The sequence below is a fragment of the Pleuronectes platessa genome, chromosome 16 (assembly GCF_947347685.1).
Source record: "Pleuronectes platessa chromosome 16, fPlePla1.1, whole genome shotgun sequence".
Lineage (NCBI taxonomy): Eukaryota > Metazoa > Chordata > Actinopteri > Pleuronectiformes > Pleuronectidae > Pleuronectes > Pleuronectes platessa.
The window spans coordinates 21,347,727-21,364,624 of NC_070641.1; the positions used below are offsets into that span (position 1 = coordinate 21,347,727).

The window sequence follows — 16,898 nt, forward strand, 5'->3', positions numbered from 1 at the left end:
ACTCTGTTTATTTGTCTAAAGAAAATACACACATTTACAAATAATATAATGCATTTTATTTTGAGTAGAAAATTATGATATACAGTTTTCTTTTTGTGTGGTTTTATTTCGTGTGTGTGTGTCCATCTACAGCAGGTCCTGCTCCACCCACACCGTCTTCTTCTGCTCGTCCAGAATCCTGTCTTTGACGACCCTGATGAGGTCGTCCGGCCCGGCCCAGGCCTCGGGCTCCAGGCTGGCGTAGAGGCAGGGGATGCTCTCCAGCTCCTTCTCCTTCGCCCGACATGACCTGACGAACTCGTCCTCCGAGTCGATGCGCAGAGACAGTTTCCTGCATGGACAGGAAACAGGAAGGAAGCAGCACTGTGGTGGTGAGTGCGGTAGCGTGTGGGGCCCAGTATGTGTGATGAGATCCTGCAGAAGTTTGCTGTAATTTCTAAAGGGCTTTAACACTGATGAGGATCCTGGGTTGACTCACTGGTTGTGTATTTAATGGCACCAGAAATAAATGGGGTCACCTCTGGTATTGTCATGAATAGACCAGACTGAAATAGAGAATATGTATTTTAAGCAAAACGCAGAACTCTCACCTTTCTCAACAGGAAAGAGCTCTTGTTCCGCTGCTAACTTCCCACCCATTGTCTGCGGGTGCTGGATTTCATTGTGTAGTAAAACCTCAAATCTAAACGCGTTCAAACAGTTTGAAGAGAATCAAACTTGTCCCTGGGTTGGAAACCCGATTAACTGTTGTGCATTTGCTGTGGGGTTTGCAAATGTGGCTGAGAGGTGTTGGGTTGACGTGTCACACAGTTTGTTCAGCGTACCGTAACTTCTTGACGTTTTTCTCACAGATCTTGACATAGAGGATGATCGGGTAGATTTCTCTCCGCAGCAGATCCTTGACGCAGCTCAGCTCGGCCTCCAGCAGGCAGTGCTTGCCCTGGTGATGGGAGAAAAAACGAGATTTAAAGACAAATTTCAGAGGGCATTTTCACCACATTTCCCCTCTGCTGCACAAAGACAGGCAGCAATTTAATTCATGCCACTTTTAAAAAAAAAAACACGAAAACGAAAATGTACATGCAAAACATGCTTATTCATTTCATTTCAGGGAGTTGGATGAGAAAACTGATACTACTCTAATGTCTTAAGTTATTTTATAAAGGTACAGCATAAAGCCAGGTAGCTTAGCTTAGCATAAAGACTGGAAAAAGGTGAAAATAGCTAGCTTACCTCAAAGTTAATAATAATAAAAAAACGAATAAAAAAGCCTTTTTTTGTATGGTCCATTTCCAATTCACTAACATGGAGGAGACGAGTCTATGAGTAATACCGCAGCCAGCCACCAGGAGGGAGGGGTTTAAAATGCCCTGGCTTTACTTTTGGGTAGCCGTCTTTTCATAAATCTTTATCATATAAATGTGTGTTTGTGATCTAAACCTTTCTGTTGCCAACGCCTGTGAATGTGGGGTACATTTTTGGGACATAAGTGCAGGTGCACACACAGACACACACACACACACACAAACACTCGGCGTACCTTGGAAGCAACAGCCTCAATGTTTTCTCGGGTGATGCATTCAAATGTGGCATGTTTCTCTTTGTAGTGAATGAAGGGCTCCACGTTCTGTTTGAGATGAAACTCCTCTTTGGACAGGGTGTCTACACACAAAAAAAACACGTTCACGTGTTAATGATCAGCACATTTAGCTCAGGAGGAACAGAAACTTTTCGTGTTGCTGCCCTGGGGAATTCTCCACATTGTCAAGACGTCACACAGTCGCTCGTTCCGCCAGATGTTTGACTCTGTCTGACCCACGTGTGCTGGGAGCATCTGGTTTGTCACGAGTGCTGCTCGACAATATAACCGAGTCTCAGATGGAGATGTGAACTTCTCCTGCCCCCGCCATCTCTCTAGTTACACTCTTTAACATTTACACCACAGCGCGGCACAATACCTGACCTGAATCCCAAAAGCAGCTTCCTTCTCTCTCCGTGTCCCTCTGAAACTACTTGTTATCTTTCCCATCTTTGATTCACAATGGGTGAATGAACTGGATACGCCATGTAGGTCAAAATATTCCTTGATAAGATGCTATACTCGGCTTATTTCCATCATACGCTGACCTGGTTTGCAGATGTCAAAGTCCATGGCTCCCCCCATGTTGAGTATTTTCTGGATAATGGTTTTGGCCAGAGCGTTGGGGCTGAACAGGACTGGTCTTCTCCTCTGGGTCCTCTGGAGGGTGACGGTGCTGTAGGGAATCAGGTTCAAACTCCTGCTCAGCTCATTGTCTGGGTCAGCAGCATCTGTTTTCAACAAGGCAGCACACGGACAAAGAAAGAGTTTCACACAGTCTTGCACCCACAGACAGGACGACATGTTAACTACATCAAGCTAACACGTCAATCATTAACCCCAACAGTTCCTTTAAATCCAATCAAGCCAAACCAATATGCTTAGACAAATTAAAGAATTTGGTCCAAAACTAAATTGTATGTTTAACAGAAATCTGCTCAGTAGTTTCGTGCTGACAAACAAAATTGATTGATGATTATGTCTCATAATTATTCATATTTTTCCTCTGCTGGTCACCTTATGGGAACTTTCAACTTCCCTAAACTTTTCTCGAAAAACTAGAATTGCACAATTTAAACAGAATACTTACAAAATATCTAAAGATGAGGAATAACGGTTTAAGTTCAGGAGGAGGCAGAAAGCGAAATGAGAAAATACACAGTTAACGTGCAGTAAAAAACTTCATTCACGTTTTTAACAACTCTTAATCTGACATCATCGTTTTTACTTTCTGTGATACTTTCTATTCTTCAACTGACACTTCATCCACCATCATATCTTATTCTTCAACTACATTAGAGGGGCTGTAATTCAACCTTCTTTCAGCCGCTCCATTTGAGCTGCTCACTCGCCGTCTTTCAGTATTTGTGTGAATGTCGACTGCCACTTCAACTGTTTCCACATTTGAGTGATTTCACCGGTTTCCCCTCGGCAGCAGACGTTACCTTCTGGCCTGAGCGCCTCTGAGCCGGGCCTGGGTAGTGTTGTGCTGCCTGAGGTGACGAGCCTCACGCGCTCGTTGCTGTTCATTCGCTTGTACTTGATATCCACCCTGCTGACGAACTACAGATCAAAACAACAGACACAGGGAAGTAGCATGTTATTACAGAGGCCTTGGACGTATGGCAGGGTTGTTGCTGTGATTTAAAAGACTTTGGTTCAGCACTGCACTGAACAGACCTCGACACCTCATTACCTGTAGTATCTGAGTGAGGATGGTGCTGGCTCTCGACATGCGGGGGCTGCATTTAGTATCCGTCAAGGAGCTGGCTTCTTCTGGCTGTAAACTGATCTGCACGGGCACATGGACACAACTTAATACATAATCTAAACACACAGAATAAAGTCACCGTGACCTTTGACCTGTGAGTCCAAGACATTAGTTTAAAAATGCTTCTTACTCGACTGTTGCGGAGGCTTTCATTTTCATCTTTACCCCCTCGACACGCTAACTTCTGGATCTTTACCAGGAGCAGCTGCTGGGCACTACACACACACACACACACACACAGTCAATCACAAGGGTCCAAGACAACATGCTGGTTTGTACGGTGCTTTGAAGGGAAAGGTCTAAATAAGAGATTTCATCAAATCTCTATTTCGGCTCTGTACCGCGAGTTGCTTGGTAAGGTGCCCCGCTCCAGCTGGTCGGAGCCGCTGTAAGGGTCGACACGGGCGCACAGCCACTCACAGCGGCCCTGGGGCCTGGTGTCCAGGACGTGCACCACCTCGTCACAGCGCACGCTCAGGGAGCAGCTCTCCGACTGGCCAGAGATGTTCAGGTTGAGCCGAATGTGGAAAGAGTCGCCAGAAGCCACCGAGCCGTCTGAAAGGTCCCTCTGGAGACGCCGGTAAGCTGAAGAACACACAGGTTGGAATTTATTGTATATGAACGTTACAAAAAGAGATAAATGTGTAAGAGTCCAGTTAAAAGCAGGACTTGCAGTCGAAGTTGGCTCGATAGTGCAGCCGAACTGGTCCAGAGCAGCGCTGCAGCGTCCAATGGGCTTCTTCCTGGGTGCTGGTGTCCAATGAAACGCTTTGGCTCTCCCCACGTATGCAACCCTCGAGCTGGTCAGCCAATCACAGAACAAGATGGAAGATCAATGCACCCGAATGTTTCATCAGTTATATCTCATTTTTTTTGCATATTAATGTCTCCTCACTGAAGATGGTTATTAAGAATGGGAACAAGCAAAACAAACATCTATACTGTTAACGTGTCAGCAGTGGACGACATACCAACAGGAGGTGGTGACCCTCTCGTAGCCCCGCCTTTTCGGCAGGGGACCCTGATTGGACGGTTGAGATGAAAATCCCGCTCTGGTTTCCACCGACCAGAGCGATGTCCTTCAAAAGATTGTCGCCTTGCAACGACAGCTCCTGCACCGGCTTCAGGGTTGAGCTGATCCTCGAGAAGGAGGACAGAGACGGACGGAACGGCCTACACATAGACACACACACACACACACACACACACACACACACACACACACACACATACACACACAAAAACAAGTATGACAGAGCTCAGTCAACCGGGTCATGTGTGACTTGTGATTCTGAGTGTCTGTTGTGCTGTACCTTTCCAAAGAGAGTTTCCTGAAGATGTTGTTGACCTGCTCCAGGTCGTAGGTGTCCATTCCTTCTGACTGATAGGAGGAAGAAGACGAGTGGACGGAGGGAGGACCACGCTGCGATTCCTCGGCTGAGAAGAAGAGGAGACAGACAGAGACGAGCAGGAAAGAGACATTATTTCAACAATTTCTTTCCAGACTCGGATGAGGTCACTGTGACCTTTGACATTTGACCCCTGAAATAGAATCAGTTCATCTGTAAGTCCAAATTGATGTTTTTACCAAATATGAGGAAATTCTCTCAAGACTTTGATCAGATATCATGTTCAGTAGAATCAATGAGCTGATCACATGATGCCTCACGGCCGCTGACTGTTACTGACACTGAGGCATAGAGGAAGCAAACAGATAGAAAACATGATATGTATGAAACTATACTTTACCACAGTCAACTTCCATGTTGTCACTATCAGAGTCCATGAGGCTGAAAGAGGCCAAACATTTGTGTTTTTATTCACATTCATAACAGGAAAATTACACAATCTGGATCAAATTCATGATATAAAAACATCTCTGTCAACATGTCTATTAAAAAAATGCCGTGACACCTTTGAGGCTGGAAGTCGTGTTCCTTCTCCCTCTCTCTGCGGTACAGCGATCCCGTCTCAGGTGGTTCAGGGAGCGTGGACAGGATGCTGTCATTGCGGTAACGGAGCTGGAGACGTAACATGTGAACAAAGCAGAAGCAGATTGTGAAACTCTTCATTATTCTTCACCAAACGTGGAACAGAAAGACGCAATACTGCTAAATCCTGGTGAATAGAATCACCACCGTGGGTTTGTATGCCTCCATCCACCAGTGCAGTTTCAGTCTAATTCAGACTTGGGACACCATGTTCAGGAGGCCATGCAAATCCAGTTGGTTACTCCATGACTCGAAGGCAACATTTGTGCCAAATCTTTTCACAATACCAAAATAACAGGTTTGGTAAAGACACATAAAGCTCTGGGCCTCACCATATTTGGCCTGTTGCACTGCTCCACCAAGCTGGAGCAGAAGAGTATAGGAGCTGAACAGTGAGAATACGAGGGGGATATGGGGAAGCTGGAGGAGGGAGAGAGGCGCTGGTTGACCGTCTGAATGTCCAGAAAGTCTCCTCCGTTAACTGGCTGGGCTGTGAAACGGAGATGAATGAGGGTGAACTCGGACAAAGGCAGTGTCTCTGTTAGGGTGTGACTATGTGAGTGAAACAGTGAGTCACCTGCAGGCTGGGCGCCCTCTGAGTCTCTGTCTTTGGGGACACAGATCGGGGATTTACCTCTATTCTAAAAGACAAAACATTAAAACTCTTGAATTGTCCTCGTTTCTGATGAATAGTGCGATTGCTTGAGGGTGGCACAGCTGGTCATATTCTCCAATATGTAAATAAGTAAGTGTGAGTTGTGGACAGTAACTGACCACGGCTTTAAGGTTGGGTCTGCGTCTGAGGCGAGGCTCCTCAGAGAATTGCCTCTCCTCTGGCGACTCATCACTGGACCATTCTGATTGGCCTGGTATGGGTTTGAAGCCGTCCCCCTGAGGGACGATGGTTGGACGCAGGTCCCTTGGCAGAGTCTGCTGAACAAACAAGAAAATGTGGAAAAACATTAGTCACAAGGGGAAATGAAACGATGAACTGAGGTCACGTGCAGGAGCTCATTCACTTGTCTCTGTCTCACCTGGTCCAGAGCGATTTCCTTGGACGCCCGTCGTAGGCGCGACTCCAGCGTGAGCAGCTTGGCCTCTTTGTGAACAATCTCAATCTGGAGCTCATCGCTCTTCTCCTCCAGCTCTCGGATCTGCTTACGATATTTGTCCTTGTCAATCAGACTCTGGGAGAACTGGTGCTGGGCCTCGTCTCTGGCTCGAAACGCCTGTTGGGTGAAGAGGGAGCGGAAGTAAGTCACAAGCTAACTGGGCAAAACTTGCAAAAATCTGCGTTTGTGTGTTTTCACCTGGTTCCTCTCCTTCTCCACTTCATCAAGCTGAATGGTGATGGTGTCCATGCGGTTACGATACATCTCACAGTCCTTCTTCAGCGTGGAGCACTTCAGCTCCAGATCCTCCTTCTCCTGCAGATACTGCACACACACACAGACACAGACACACACACACACACACACAGGATCTGTTATATGCAGAAGTTAGACAAGTGGTCTCTCAACCAAGTTCATGCTTGTTTGAATCATTGCTCAAATGTCATGTCATGATTGTGTAAACCTGAGTGAAAGTGACTCAGAGTCGAACTGAGAACTAACACAGATTTGCAAAAGCACAAATGTATCACCAGAGTCAAATGTCCATGAAACCATGTGTGAAAAACACACCCTGCAGAAACCCCCAACTCAGAGCTCTCTCTCTGGTCTGTGTGTGTGTGTGTGTGTGTGTGTGCATGTGAGTGTGTGTTACCTTGTCACGTAGTTCCTCTGCCTGTCTGACTTCTTCGTGCAGGTTGTACAGGCGGTTCACCAGATCCTGTCTGTCTTCTAGTGCTTCCTGTCTGTCATGCTCCAAAATATCAAGGAGGGTCTTGTCTGATTCAGGACCAGGCTGGATATAAAATACACACAATCACACACGCACACACACACACACACACACAAACACACACAAACACACACAGACACACACACAAATGCAGAACATTTTAAACTCTACATTCTCACCTCAGTTCCACAGTAGAAAACATTTAGTGACTCGTTTGTGTGTGTTTGTGTGTGTGTGTGTGCGTGTGTGTGTGTGTGTGAGTGTGTGCACCTGTCTGATGGACTGCAGGTCCTGTATCTTGATCTTGAGGATCTCGTTCTCTCTCTCCAGCTCAAAGATTTGCTCTTTCCTCGGCCGGTTCTCGATGTCGTTCTTCAGCTTGAGACTCTGCCTCCTCTCCATCTTGCACTCCTCCTCCAGCTTGTTCAGTCTGTGCTTCAGCTGATCGATCTGTGCACACGGAGAGAATCCATGGTGAGGTTTGGAAACACTGAGCTCGGACCGATGCCCCTCAAACCTCATCACAGCTCATTGTCTCATTGTTTTATTATTGATTCAGTGATGAGCACCTCCAGCTGCAGGTCTCGGCTCCTCATCACCGCCATGTTCTTCTCCTCGCTCAGCGCGGCGTACCTCATGGCCAGCTGGTAGTTCTCGTCCTTCACTCTCAGCAGCTCATCACTGTAGGTGTTTCTCTCTTCTCTCAACTTATTGTATCCTGCCGAACCAACAACAGTCAACTTTAAAATGTATCGTATCAATGCAACATGTTTCAAATGCTTTGTTTACCTTTTACTCATTTATACCAAGTGTAAAATTGTATAATGTACAAACTATTGTGCAATATTCATCATTTGAACTTGTATCTGATTCCGGTTCCTAACACAAAACTTCATGCTACAGTTTCCCACCAGTTTTATGTGAACTTGAAATAACTACGAAAGTTTGAAGTATTTCAAGATTCACTTTCACTTCAGTAATCTTAAAAAAATGTGACATTGCAATTTAGCACATTTACAGATAGTTATAATTATAGTTATTATTCGTAATTCTTGAATCTTTGAGTTTCTCAAATGTACTTTATATCAGAATGGCCAAACTAAGTGAAGAGCGACTGTTAAAAAAAAATATATATATTATATTATATTATATTATATTATAAGTTGCTACAGTGATCAGATTTAACAAATTCACCGTTAACAATAAAACAAAGTTGCTATGCGAACCACAGTATGTTATTTATTTTATAATTTAGTTATTTATATCTACCACAACCTGTCAGAGAGATATGAGTCGACCTCAAATTATTTTTAGCATTTTTTTTTTCAGCTTCAGAGTTGAACAGTGTTCTATTTGCATCAGGGACGTTTGGTCAGATGTGACAGCCTGTGGTGCACCACGCAGGGTGACCAGGTAACAGATCCACGATTAGAAATATAAATCTCAAATATGAACGTATGTATTTTTTACTCTGTTGAAAGGCCTGCAGCTCCTGATTGGCCAGACGCATCTTCTTCTGCTCGTCCTCCAGCGTGCAGTTCTTCCTGCTGAGCTCCACGCTCTGCAGGGTCTTGACCTTGGACTGCTGCTGCAGCTTCATCACCTCGTTCATCAGGAACTGCGTCAGGCCCTCGTGACCCTCCTCCACTGCACCGGAGGAGAAACACCACACATCGCTGAATATCTTATACAACAAACCGCAGCCTAAAATAACTACCAGCTGATCAACTTGTGAAAAGTTTTGAAGGGTGAAAGTATCTCTTGTTTGCAAATGAATCAACTCATAGACACTAAAATTCACAAAGATCATCACTTGCTTCAGGTCAGAACAGCGAAGATTGTGTCCGTGCAGTGCGTTGCATCAGAGAGTGTGTGTGTGTGTCCGTGCTTGTGTCAGCACCCAGAGGTTTGTGTCTCACCTACGATGGTGGAGAAGCGTCGTGTGGGTTCCTTCCCAGTGACCAGCTTGTACTGGTCAGGGTAGTAGAACTCCAGACTCTCCAGAAACGCTACGTAACCGCGCTCCCCTTTGGTGTGGAGGATGTCCAGCAGGCGGCCTGACGGGGGGGGGGGGGGGGGGGGGGGGGGGGATTGACACAGTGTCAGATACAAAGAGGAGGCTTTGTCCACGTTGTTGTTGTTGTTGTTGTTGTTGTGTGACTCACAGTTAATTAGTCTTTGCATTAACAGATATTCAAATTAATCGGGAAAAAGATGAAACACACAGTCGCACATTCACTTTCATTGATTTCCTAGAAATGTGTCTCCATAATGTGTCTCTATGTAACAGATTTAAGTCCCCACAACATAAGCAATCCCTGGACCACACACACACACACACACACACACACACACACACACACACACACACACACACACACACACACACACACACACACACACACACACACACACTTATTCTTGAACTCAGGGTTAGGGCTCCTCGTCAGGTCCTGGGACTAAAGGGGACAGAAGCGTCCCAGAGGACTGTCTCCACAGGAGACGGGTTCGGCTCCTGTCCCCTGACCCAACTCAAACCTTCCTCGAATGGACTCCACACAGATACAAGTACACAAACACACACACACACACACACACACACACACACACACACACACACACACACACACACACACACACACACACACACACACACACACACACACACACACACACACACACACACACACACACACACACACACACACACACACACACACACACACACACACACACACCACCTACTCGTGCGGTTTGCTTTGGACACCAGCAGCAGGGAGTTGAGGATCTCGTCCTCATCCTGCTCGTCCAGGACTTTGCACTGGCGGAGGTAGGGGGTGAGCTTCGCCGGGGAGATGCAGCGACTCAGCTCGTAGCGTTTGCACTCCACCTTCTCCCACAGCTCCTCCACGTCGTCACACGTCCCGTTCTCCATCTCTCACACCCTGAAAGGTCATGAAGAATTAACAGAGAATCAGCTCCAGCTTCAGGGTCCGGCCCTCTCGATCAAATAAATCACAACGCAGACGCCGCTCGGCTCCAACCGGAAACAAAAGCAGAACCCAGAGTGAGATGTTGCTGGTTTGAGTCCCACACATTCTCCGCTTCACTTACAAACACCTGAAGTTTAACCAACTGACGTCTTTCCATTGCTTCTCCAGTGCATTTGTTCTCTCTCTGCTCTCTTTATCTTGCTCTTACTCCCACTTGATTTCCTCTCTCCATCATTTCTCACACACACACACACACACACACACACGCACACACACACACACACACACACACTGCCCATGCATCTCTAGTATTTGCATGCTGCCTGACTAGTGTCTGTTATCCCATAACCCTGCTTTGTGACTTATAGGCAAATCCTGGGTATCTGATGTCATTGCTTCGGTAAACACACACAATCACACACACTTTTGCATAGAACTGTCGCATGCATCGTGCATGTAAAACATTCAGCCTGTGCAGACACACAAACAGACACACACACACAAACTTGTTACACAGAGGCCAAAGGAAGCAGCAGAAGTGTTTCACTTTATTTCTGTCTCCACCAACAACATGAGCGATGATTTTCAAAATGCAGCCTGAAGACAGAAATATCACTTTCTCGACGCCTGGAGGAACTTTACTTGTACGTGTTAATGTGAACCGACACATGCACAGCACATGATGAAACTTCAAGCAATCGCATTAACACACACCCATGCACTAACACTGAAGTGCACAGACACACACACACATCACACACACACACACACATCACAAGCACACAGACCTCTTGAGTAACCACAGAAATATGTTTCCTCTTCTCTCTTCTCTTATTTTGGAGTTCATTACCGAGAAGCCTCATCCTTGCTTCCTCCTTCTCAAACCAGATGTGAGTAGCTCTCTTCCTCTATTCACTTATCGTCGTCTCAGTATTGTGGTCAGAGGAGTTGATTGTCCATTTTTTAGAAAGCGAGTGTGTTTGCATGTGTGCATGCGTGTGTGTGTGTCCTCAGAATATTTTCCAGTAATTTCAGACCCTGGAGAAACCAACACATTACAACATGCACTCTTGTAAGACTCTTCATGCACTGAGCAGCTCATGCGTCTCCACTGTTTTCTCACATCGTTAACTGCTCACTTTCTGCACCTTCACGTCTCCTACACAATAAATATTGCTTTTTATAACTGTCAACTTTTACTTTCCTGAAATATTCAGAAATGAAATTGTTGGCCACCGTCATTTTATCAATAAAACTTCATGAGTAAGTCCTCAACTACCTCACGTAGTTTTATTTCACATATTGTGTGTGCGCAATAGACATGATTCACACTGCATTGATTGTATCTCATTACGGCCAAGTACACATTATATGCGATAAGTAGATTATTAATATAAATTGATACATTTACTCATTCAAATTCCAGATTTTCCTCTTATTTGCGATGCTACCTATAGAAATACCAAAATCCGTTTTTGATAACAAAATATATCGTCCTAGTATTAGACTTAAACCCTGAAAACTATCTGAGCTAAACGGAGGCCGTAAACTTCCAAACTTAAAATATTACTTCTGCACATGAAACCTTAGATAGCGCAGGTTCAGAAAGCCGATACACTCGCTGGCTTCATATTGAGAAATGCCTTCGCCCCCAGAGCCCTGACAAAACTTGCCTTTTTAAGATACACCCAAAAACAGAGCTGGCAGAGTGGACTAAGATCACTCTTCAAATCTGGAATAAAATACAGACCGCTTGGGCTTCCAAAGTTAATTTCACCACTAACAAGCATTGGATCTATGAAGATCTTCACACCCAGCAATCTCGCCCCGGGCTTTAGAAAGTGGCCAGGGATTGGTTTACCTGCACCAGCTATTTAATGAGGAAAACCTTCGACACATTCGAGCAGCTGAGAAAAGGATGTTCATCTCCCCAAACAGGATTTCTCCAGATATCGACAATTGAGAGCTTTTCTAAAAACACACAAAGAGTGGGGAACGCTTTTAAAACGTACCTCTCTAGAAGGGTTCTTAATAGAAATACAGATGGGGAACGAAGATAAGAAAACCCTAAGTAAACAATATAACATATTTCCATCTATGAATCAACATAATTCCAACAGATAAAGAAGTGATGGGAAGCGGAAATGAACAAGCTCCCACCACAGAATACCTGTAGCGGGAGGTGCACAGAGGCACACCTACTTACAAGTTCAAACACCTAAATATTCTTATTATTTATGCTGATTCCCAAAGATTCTATGTTGAGACCTCTGTTCAGATCAGAGTTATTTTTAATGTCAGATCATTTCACTTTAGAACAGAATGGCTACATTTTTGAGAAGCCCGTCAAATGTATTAGGGGAGAGCGGGGTAATGTGGGACATCGGGTGATGTGAGACACCCCCTGTATCTAGACAACGGAACACATTTGTGGTCATGTGACTATTATGTTTTCAAGCCCCTCCCATTCCCCCCTTGCCATGAAGGAGAAGTTGGTGCTGGTGCTGTGGAAACAATGTTTTTTCACAAAAATGTGTTTTTTGCATGTAAAAGTAAATTTTCTTGCTTTGAACTTAATTAATTGTTGTGTCAAAACAAATTGAATCAGGTAGAAAAAATTATATCATACATGTTGATGAACTTCCAACATATAAAACCATGTGATTGATGCTAGCTGAAGATTAGCCTGAATTGATAAGAGATGTTGTTTTTCAAAAATTGTGGCTTCGGGGTAAAGTGGGACAAATGCTGTGGGGTAAAGTGGGACAGTGTCTCAGTTTACCCCACCATGAAGCACAAGTTAAGTTTAGTCTTAAATATATTTTAGTGTTATATTACATTATATATGTTTTATTTTTAATGTCATAAACATTGTAGAAAAGCCATCATGCCAAGAAACTACACCAGGAAGACAACCTGGGGCCAAACACCCCTCACAGAGATGGAGAGTGCAGCCGCTGAGGTCATGCAAGGAAAGAAGTCCTTAAGAAAAGCTGGAAGGGATAGAAATATTGATAAGACAACCCTCACAAGATTCATAAAGGAAAAAGGGAAAGTAAAATCAGTAGCCTGGGGTGCAGTAGCTGAGGTAAAGAGAATATTCACAGATGAGATGGAGGAGGAGCCAAACACTTGAAACAACTAGCTGACCAGTTCCATGGCCTTGCTCCAGTTAAGTGCTGTGAACTGGGATTTGAATACGCAGAGAAAAACAATATCCCTGTCTCTGCCAATTGGACAGAGAAACAATGTGCAGGTAAGCTAGGGTGTGCAAGAGATCACATGAATCAAAATAATCATAAATGTGCTTAATTGACCGATCCCCATGATTCTGTTACTAGTCCGATATTAGTGGTTGTCAATCCAGCTGTCGGTATTTTAACTATTACAACATGTGTTGTTATGGTAGTTTTAAAGTGGAAAAAGTAAGTGGACCACTTTACCCCGACACGATACCACTTTTTTAAAAACAATCATATTTTCACTGCCCTTTGTCCTGAAGAAATTCTGATCATTTCCATTTCTAGAAAAAATCCTGAATTAATGGGAAATGTGTCAATTTTACTGATACATGAGTTTAGCTCACCTAGAGGGGAGCAAATATAAAAAATGTCCCACATTACCCCGCTCTCCCCTACTACCAATATTATTGTTTATGTCCTTCCTTCAGTACTTTAACAATTTGTTTTCTGGTTTTTCAGCACTTTGTTCTTTGCGTTGAAAGGTTCTCTATAAATTAAGCTAATGTCATTATTATTAAAAGTAAAATCAGCAAAGTGAAATATTGACCAAACCACAATGACAAATGGGAATAAATTTGTCTCATGTATTGTGACCCAGATTCATTCACCTCTCAGCCGACCACAACTCTTTTTTGCACACACACACACACGCAGAAACTGTGGAAATCTAATCGGCTCGTACTCACTCATAGAGGGAGAGCAGATTATAGACCAGTCAATACAATATGAACAGTTCACCACAGTCTCTGACCAAGTAGAGAATGTTTTTGGTTTTCCTTGTGCACATGCGGTCGTACTCATCCCGTTACACAGATATATTCTGCAGCACTTATTATGTTTTGCAGGATTTTAAAGGTTTCATGCAAATTCAATCAACTCAAGTCCATTCAAACTTTGTCCCTGTGCAGGAGATGCGGCTCAGTGACCATATAAGACCCTCGTCCAGGCTCGCTGTCAGTGTGCTGGACTGGGATTGGCCGGCTGATGGACGGATGTGATTGGTTCAGGTGCACAAACCATCATAAAGGCTCCATTGTGCAGCAGTAACATGCTGGTGCCTATAGCAATTTGATATGTGGGATCTGTCGTTGCCCTGTGGCCCCCACCTGCAGCTATACTTTGCATAATTCTGAAAAAGACAGACAGGGGCAGGTGCAGGATGCTGCAGTGAACCATGAAATACTAATTTTGTTGACCAGAGGTTTTCTCTTCTTATGGCCACGTACTACCATCATTTTTCACATTTATAAAACGACTGCACATTGATTTAAATGGGGAGCGATGTGCACAGTTTCAAAGAGGCAGAGATGTTTCTATTTCTTAAAAAACATTAAACCCAATACTTGAAAGTTGGGATCCAGGAACAACGATGTCACATTGTGTGTATGTGCACTGTACCTGACCTGTGTCTCTCTGTACCTCCCTGATTCTCCCTCTCACTGGGTCACATTGTCTCCTGCACCAGCTGCTGGAATCCCAAACATTTTGATTATGCCAGATAATGTGCCAGGGATGACAGAGGTTCAGCTCCAGTTACCAAAACCAATAACTTTCTATTTTCATGCTGGAGCCCGAGGGGATTTCAGTAAAGGCAAAACACGAACTAGCTCCGAAAGCACAGGATCCACCGACTGCCCCCAAAGTACTGATATTCTGGGGAAGCATTTGGAGAATCATGCAAGTCACTTTATCTGCAGGGATGTTGCCGCAAAATAATGAAAAGCAATCACTTGTAACCAAACTAAGCCTCGGAGGGACACGAGAGCAGGTTGTCTCGTGGCTTTCCTCCTGATGCTCACTATTTAAAATGTCTTTCAAAATGTCTCATACCGTCCTTTTCCAATATACCTATTAAATATATATTACTCCTATACATTTTGGGTAGAGCCTACATGCTGGCTACATGGTAGTTTATGAGGTCCTCTGGTGTGACGCTGCGAGCTATTCCAAAGTCTAGGCTGTAAACCAAAGGTGACAGAGCCTTCGCCGTGAGGGACTCATCTTTATAGAGAAGCTGACGTATGATCTCTAAGTATGTTTACTATTATGATTTTTATCTGATTGTGAGTGAATTTCATATTGTTTGTTTTATATTATTATCGCATCGGTGTAATTTACTTTTTGTTCTTCTGTGTGTGTGTGTGTGTCTGTGTGTGTGTGTGTGTGTGTGTGTGTGTGTGTGTTTGTAAAAGAAAAAATATTTTTAAAAAAATCAAACGTTTGCAGGAGGAAGCACAGGATCTACACACATAACAGGTTTTGTCAAATAATAAAGCTGCACAGTGACGAACCAACATCAGTGAAGCACATATGTGTGTCAGTGCGTGCGCGCGTGTGTGCGTCTGTTTTTTACTCGTGTCTGTTCGGGGACGAATCAGCATCAGACGTTTGAATGATCGGCCGGAGGATATGATGAGAGTTGTTTTTACCTACCTGAGGTGCGGCGGAGTGAAACAGTCCCAAGTGTCGGTGGCAGTTTCTTCTTGTTGGTTTAATCACAAAACCTGTTGTGTCACCAACAGACTCAGAGGCTCAGGTTGTCTCCATGTATCCGACTGACACACATACTGAGAGAGAGAGAGAGAGAGAGAGAGACAGAGACAGACTGGGAGAGAGAGAGAGACTGAGACTGAGAGAGCGAGAGAGAGAGAGAGAGAGAGAGAGACAGACTGGGAGAGAGAGAGAGACTGAGACTGAGACTGAGAGAGCGAGAGAGAGAGAGAGAGAGAGAGAGAGAGACTGACAGAAAGAGAGATACAGAGACAGAGACAGAGAGAGAAAGAGACAGAGACAGACTGGGAGAGAGAGAGAGACTGAGACTGAGACTGAGAGAGAGAGAGAGAGAGAGAGAGAGAGAGAGAGAGAGAGAGAGAGAGAGAGAGAGAGAGAGCGAGAGGTGGGCGGTGTGTGAGCTCAGATGTGGAAGTGGAAATTACACTGCAGGGAGGTGAGAGATCAACAACCTGTTTCCCACAATACATCACCACTGATGCAGTAACTTATTAAAGGTTTGTAATCTGTGGCCCCCAATTTAGAAGAATCCCTGAGAGCACGTTCCTCCACCAAGGCTGGTGCCCCATCTTTCCATGTTAGAGCAGTTTTTCACATTAACTAACCACTAACACCATATTGTCATTCCTCCTTCCACAGATTCATAATGAACCAAAATCTTTTTCTTCAACATTTATCTCTGACTTTAGTTTTTTTTGCTCTGGTGCTGTAGTGTAGAATTGAGTTCAGTGCTATTTGGGAAATTCTGCAAAAAAAGTGAATCACAATTCCTAGATCTGTGTGAATTTTTATTTTCTTCAGAATATGGAAATACTGAAGCGGCTACATGTGTCACTTCTCACAATATTTTAGGGGGAAATATAAAATTTCCACAACATGTATGTGAAAGCTGATTGTATTTATACTGCAGTGCTGCTGCCGTAATGGGGCCTGACACCAAATACTTCCTCCGTCACCGATACTGAATTT

General features: G+C 44.3%; 1 protein-coding gene and 1 long non-coding RNA gene across 4 annotated transcripts; one reads left to right on the forward strand and one right to left on the reverse strand.

Moving 5' to 3' along the window:
• Window positions 1–33: 33 nt before the first annotated feature.
• On the reverse strand, window positions 34–16,263 carry card11 (caspase recruitment domain family, member 11). Of its 3 annotated transcripts, none has more exons than XM_053442882.1 (25): window positions 15,852–16,263; window positions 9,929–10,128; window positions 9,103–9,240; window positions 8,654–8,830; window positions 7,753–7,901; window positions 7,454–7,633; window positions 7,106–7,246; window positions 6,652–6,777; window positions 6,376–6,570; window positions 6,116–6,271; window positions 5,919–5,982; window positions 5,674–5,831; window positions 5,265–5,371; window positions 5,100–5,140; window positions 4,664–4,787; window positions 4,322–4,523; window positions 4,024–4,150; window positions 3,692–3,935; window positions 3,481–3,565; window positions 3,276–3,371; window positions 3,025–3,142; window positions 2,128–2,310; window positions 1,541–1,662; window positions 825–940; window positions 34–331 (listed from the first exon to the last, which is right to left on the reverse strand). In XM_053442882.1, exons 2-25 carry the CDS (start codon window positions 10,116–10,118, stop codon window positions 127–129), a joined length of 3,444 nt encoding a protein of 1,147 aa, XP_053298857.1. In that variant the 5' UTR covers window positions 10,119–10,128; window positions 15,852–16,263; the 3' UTR covers window positions 34–126. The 3 variants fall into 3 exon arrangements, with proteins under 3 accessions (XP_053298857.1, XP_053298855.1, XP_053298856.1); XM_053442880.1 differs by having other exon boundaries at window positions 6,116–6,274; XM_053442881.1 differs by lacking the exon at window positions 15,852–16,263 and adding an exon at window positions 10,298–10,698 and having other exon boundaries at window positions 6,116–6,274.
• Window positions 10,729–16,199, forward strand: LOC128458179 (uncharacterized). The gene is made up of 2 exons (XR_008341996.1): window positions 10,729–11,066; window positions 14,327–16,199. It is a non-coding gene; the product is annotated as an uncharacterized LOC128458179 (long non-coding RNA).
• Window positions 16,264–16,898: the final 635 nt, after the last annotated feature.

Coding starts and splice junctions, on each gene's coding strand:
- card11 (XM_053442880.1), bottom strand. CDS start 10,118: ATGGAGAACGGGACGTGTGACGACGTGGAGGAGCTGTGGGAGAAGGTG. Junction 5,372..5,673: donor AGTGCAACAGGCCAAATATG/GTGAGGCCCAGA, acceptor TTACGTCTCCAG/CTCCGTTACCGCAATGACAG. Junction 3,566..3,691: donor ACCTTACCAAGCAACTCGCG/GTACAGAGCCGA, acceptor GTGTGTGTGTAG/TGCCCAGCAGCTGCTCCTGG.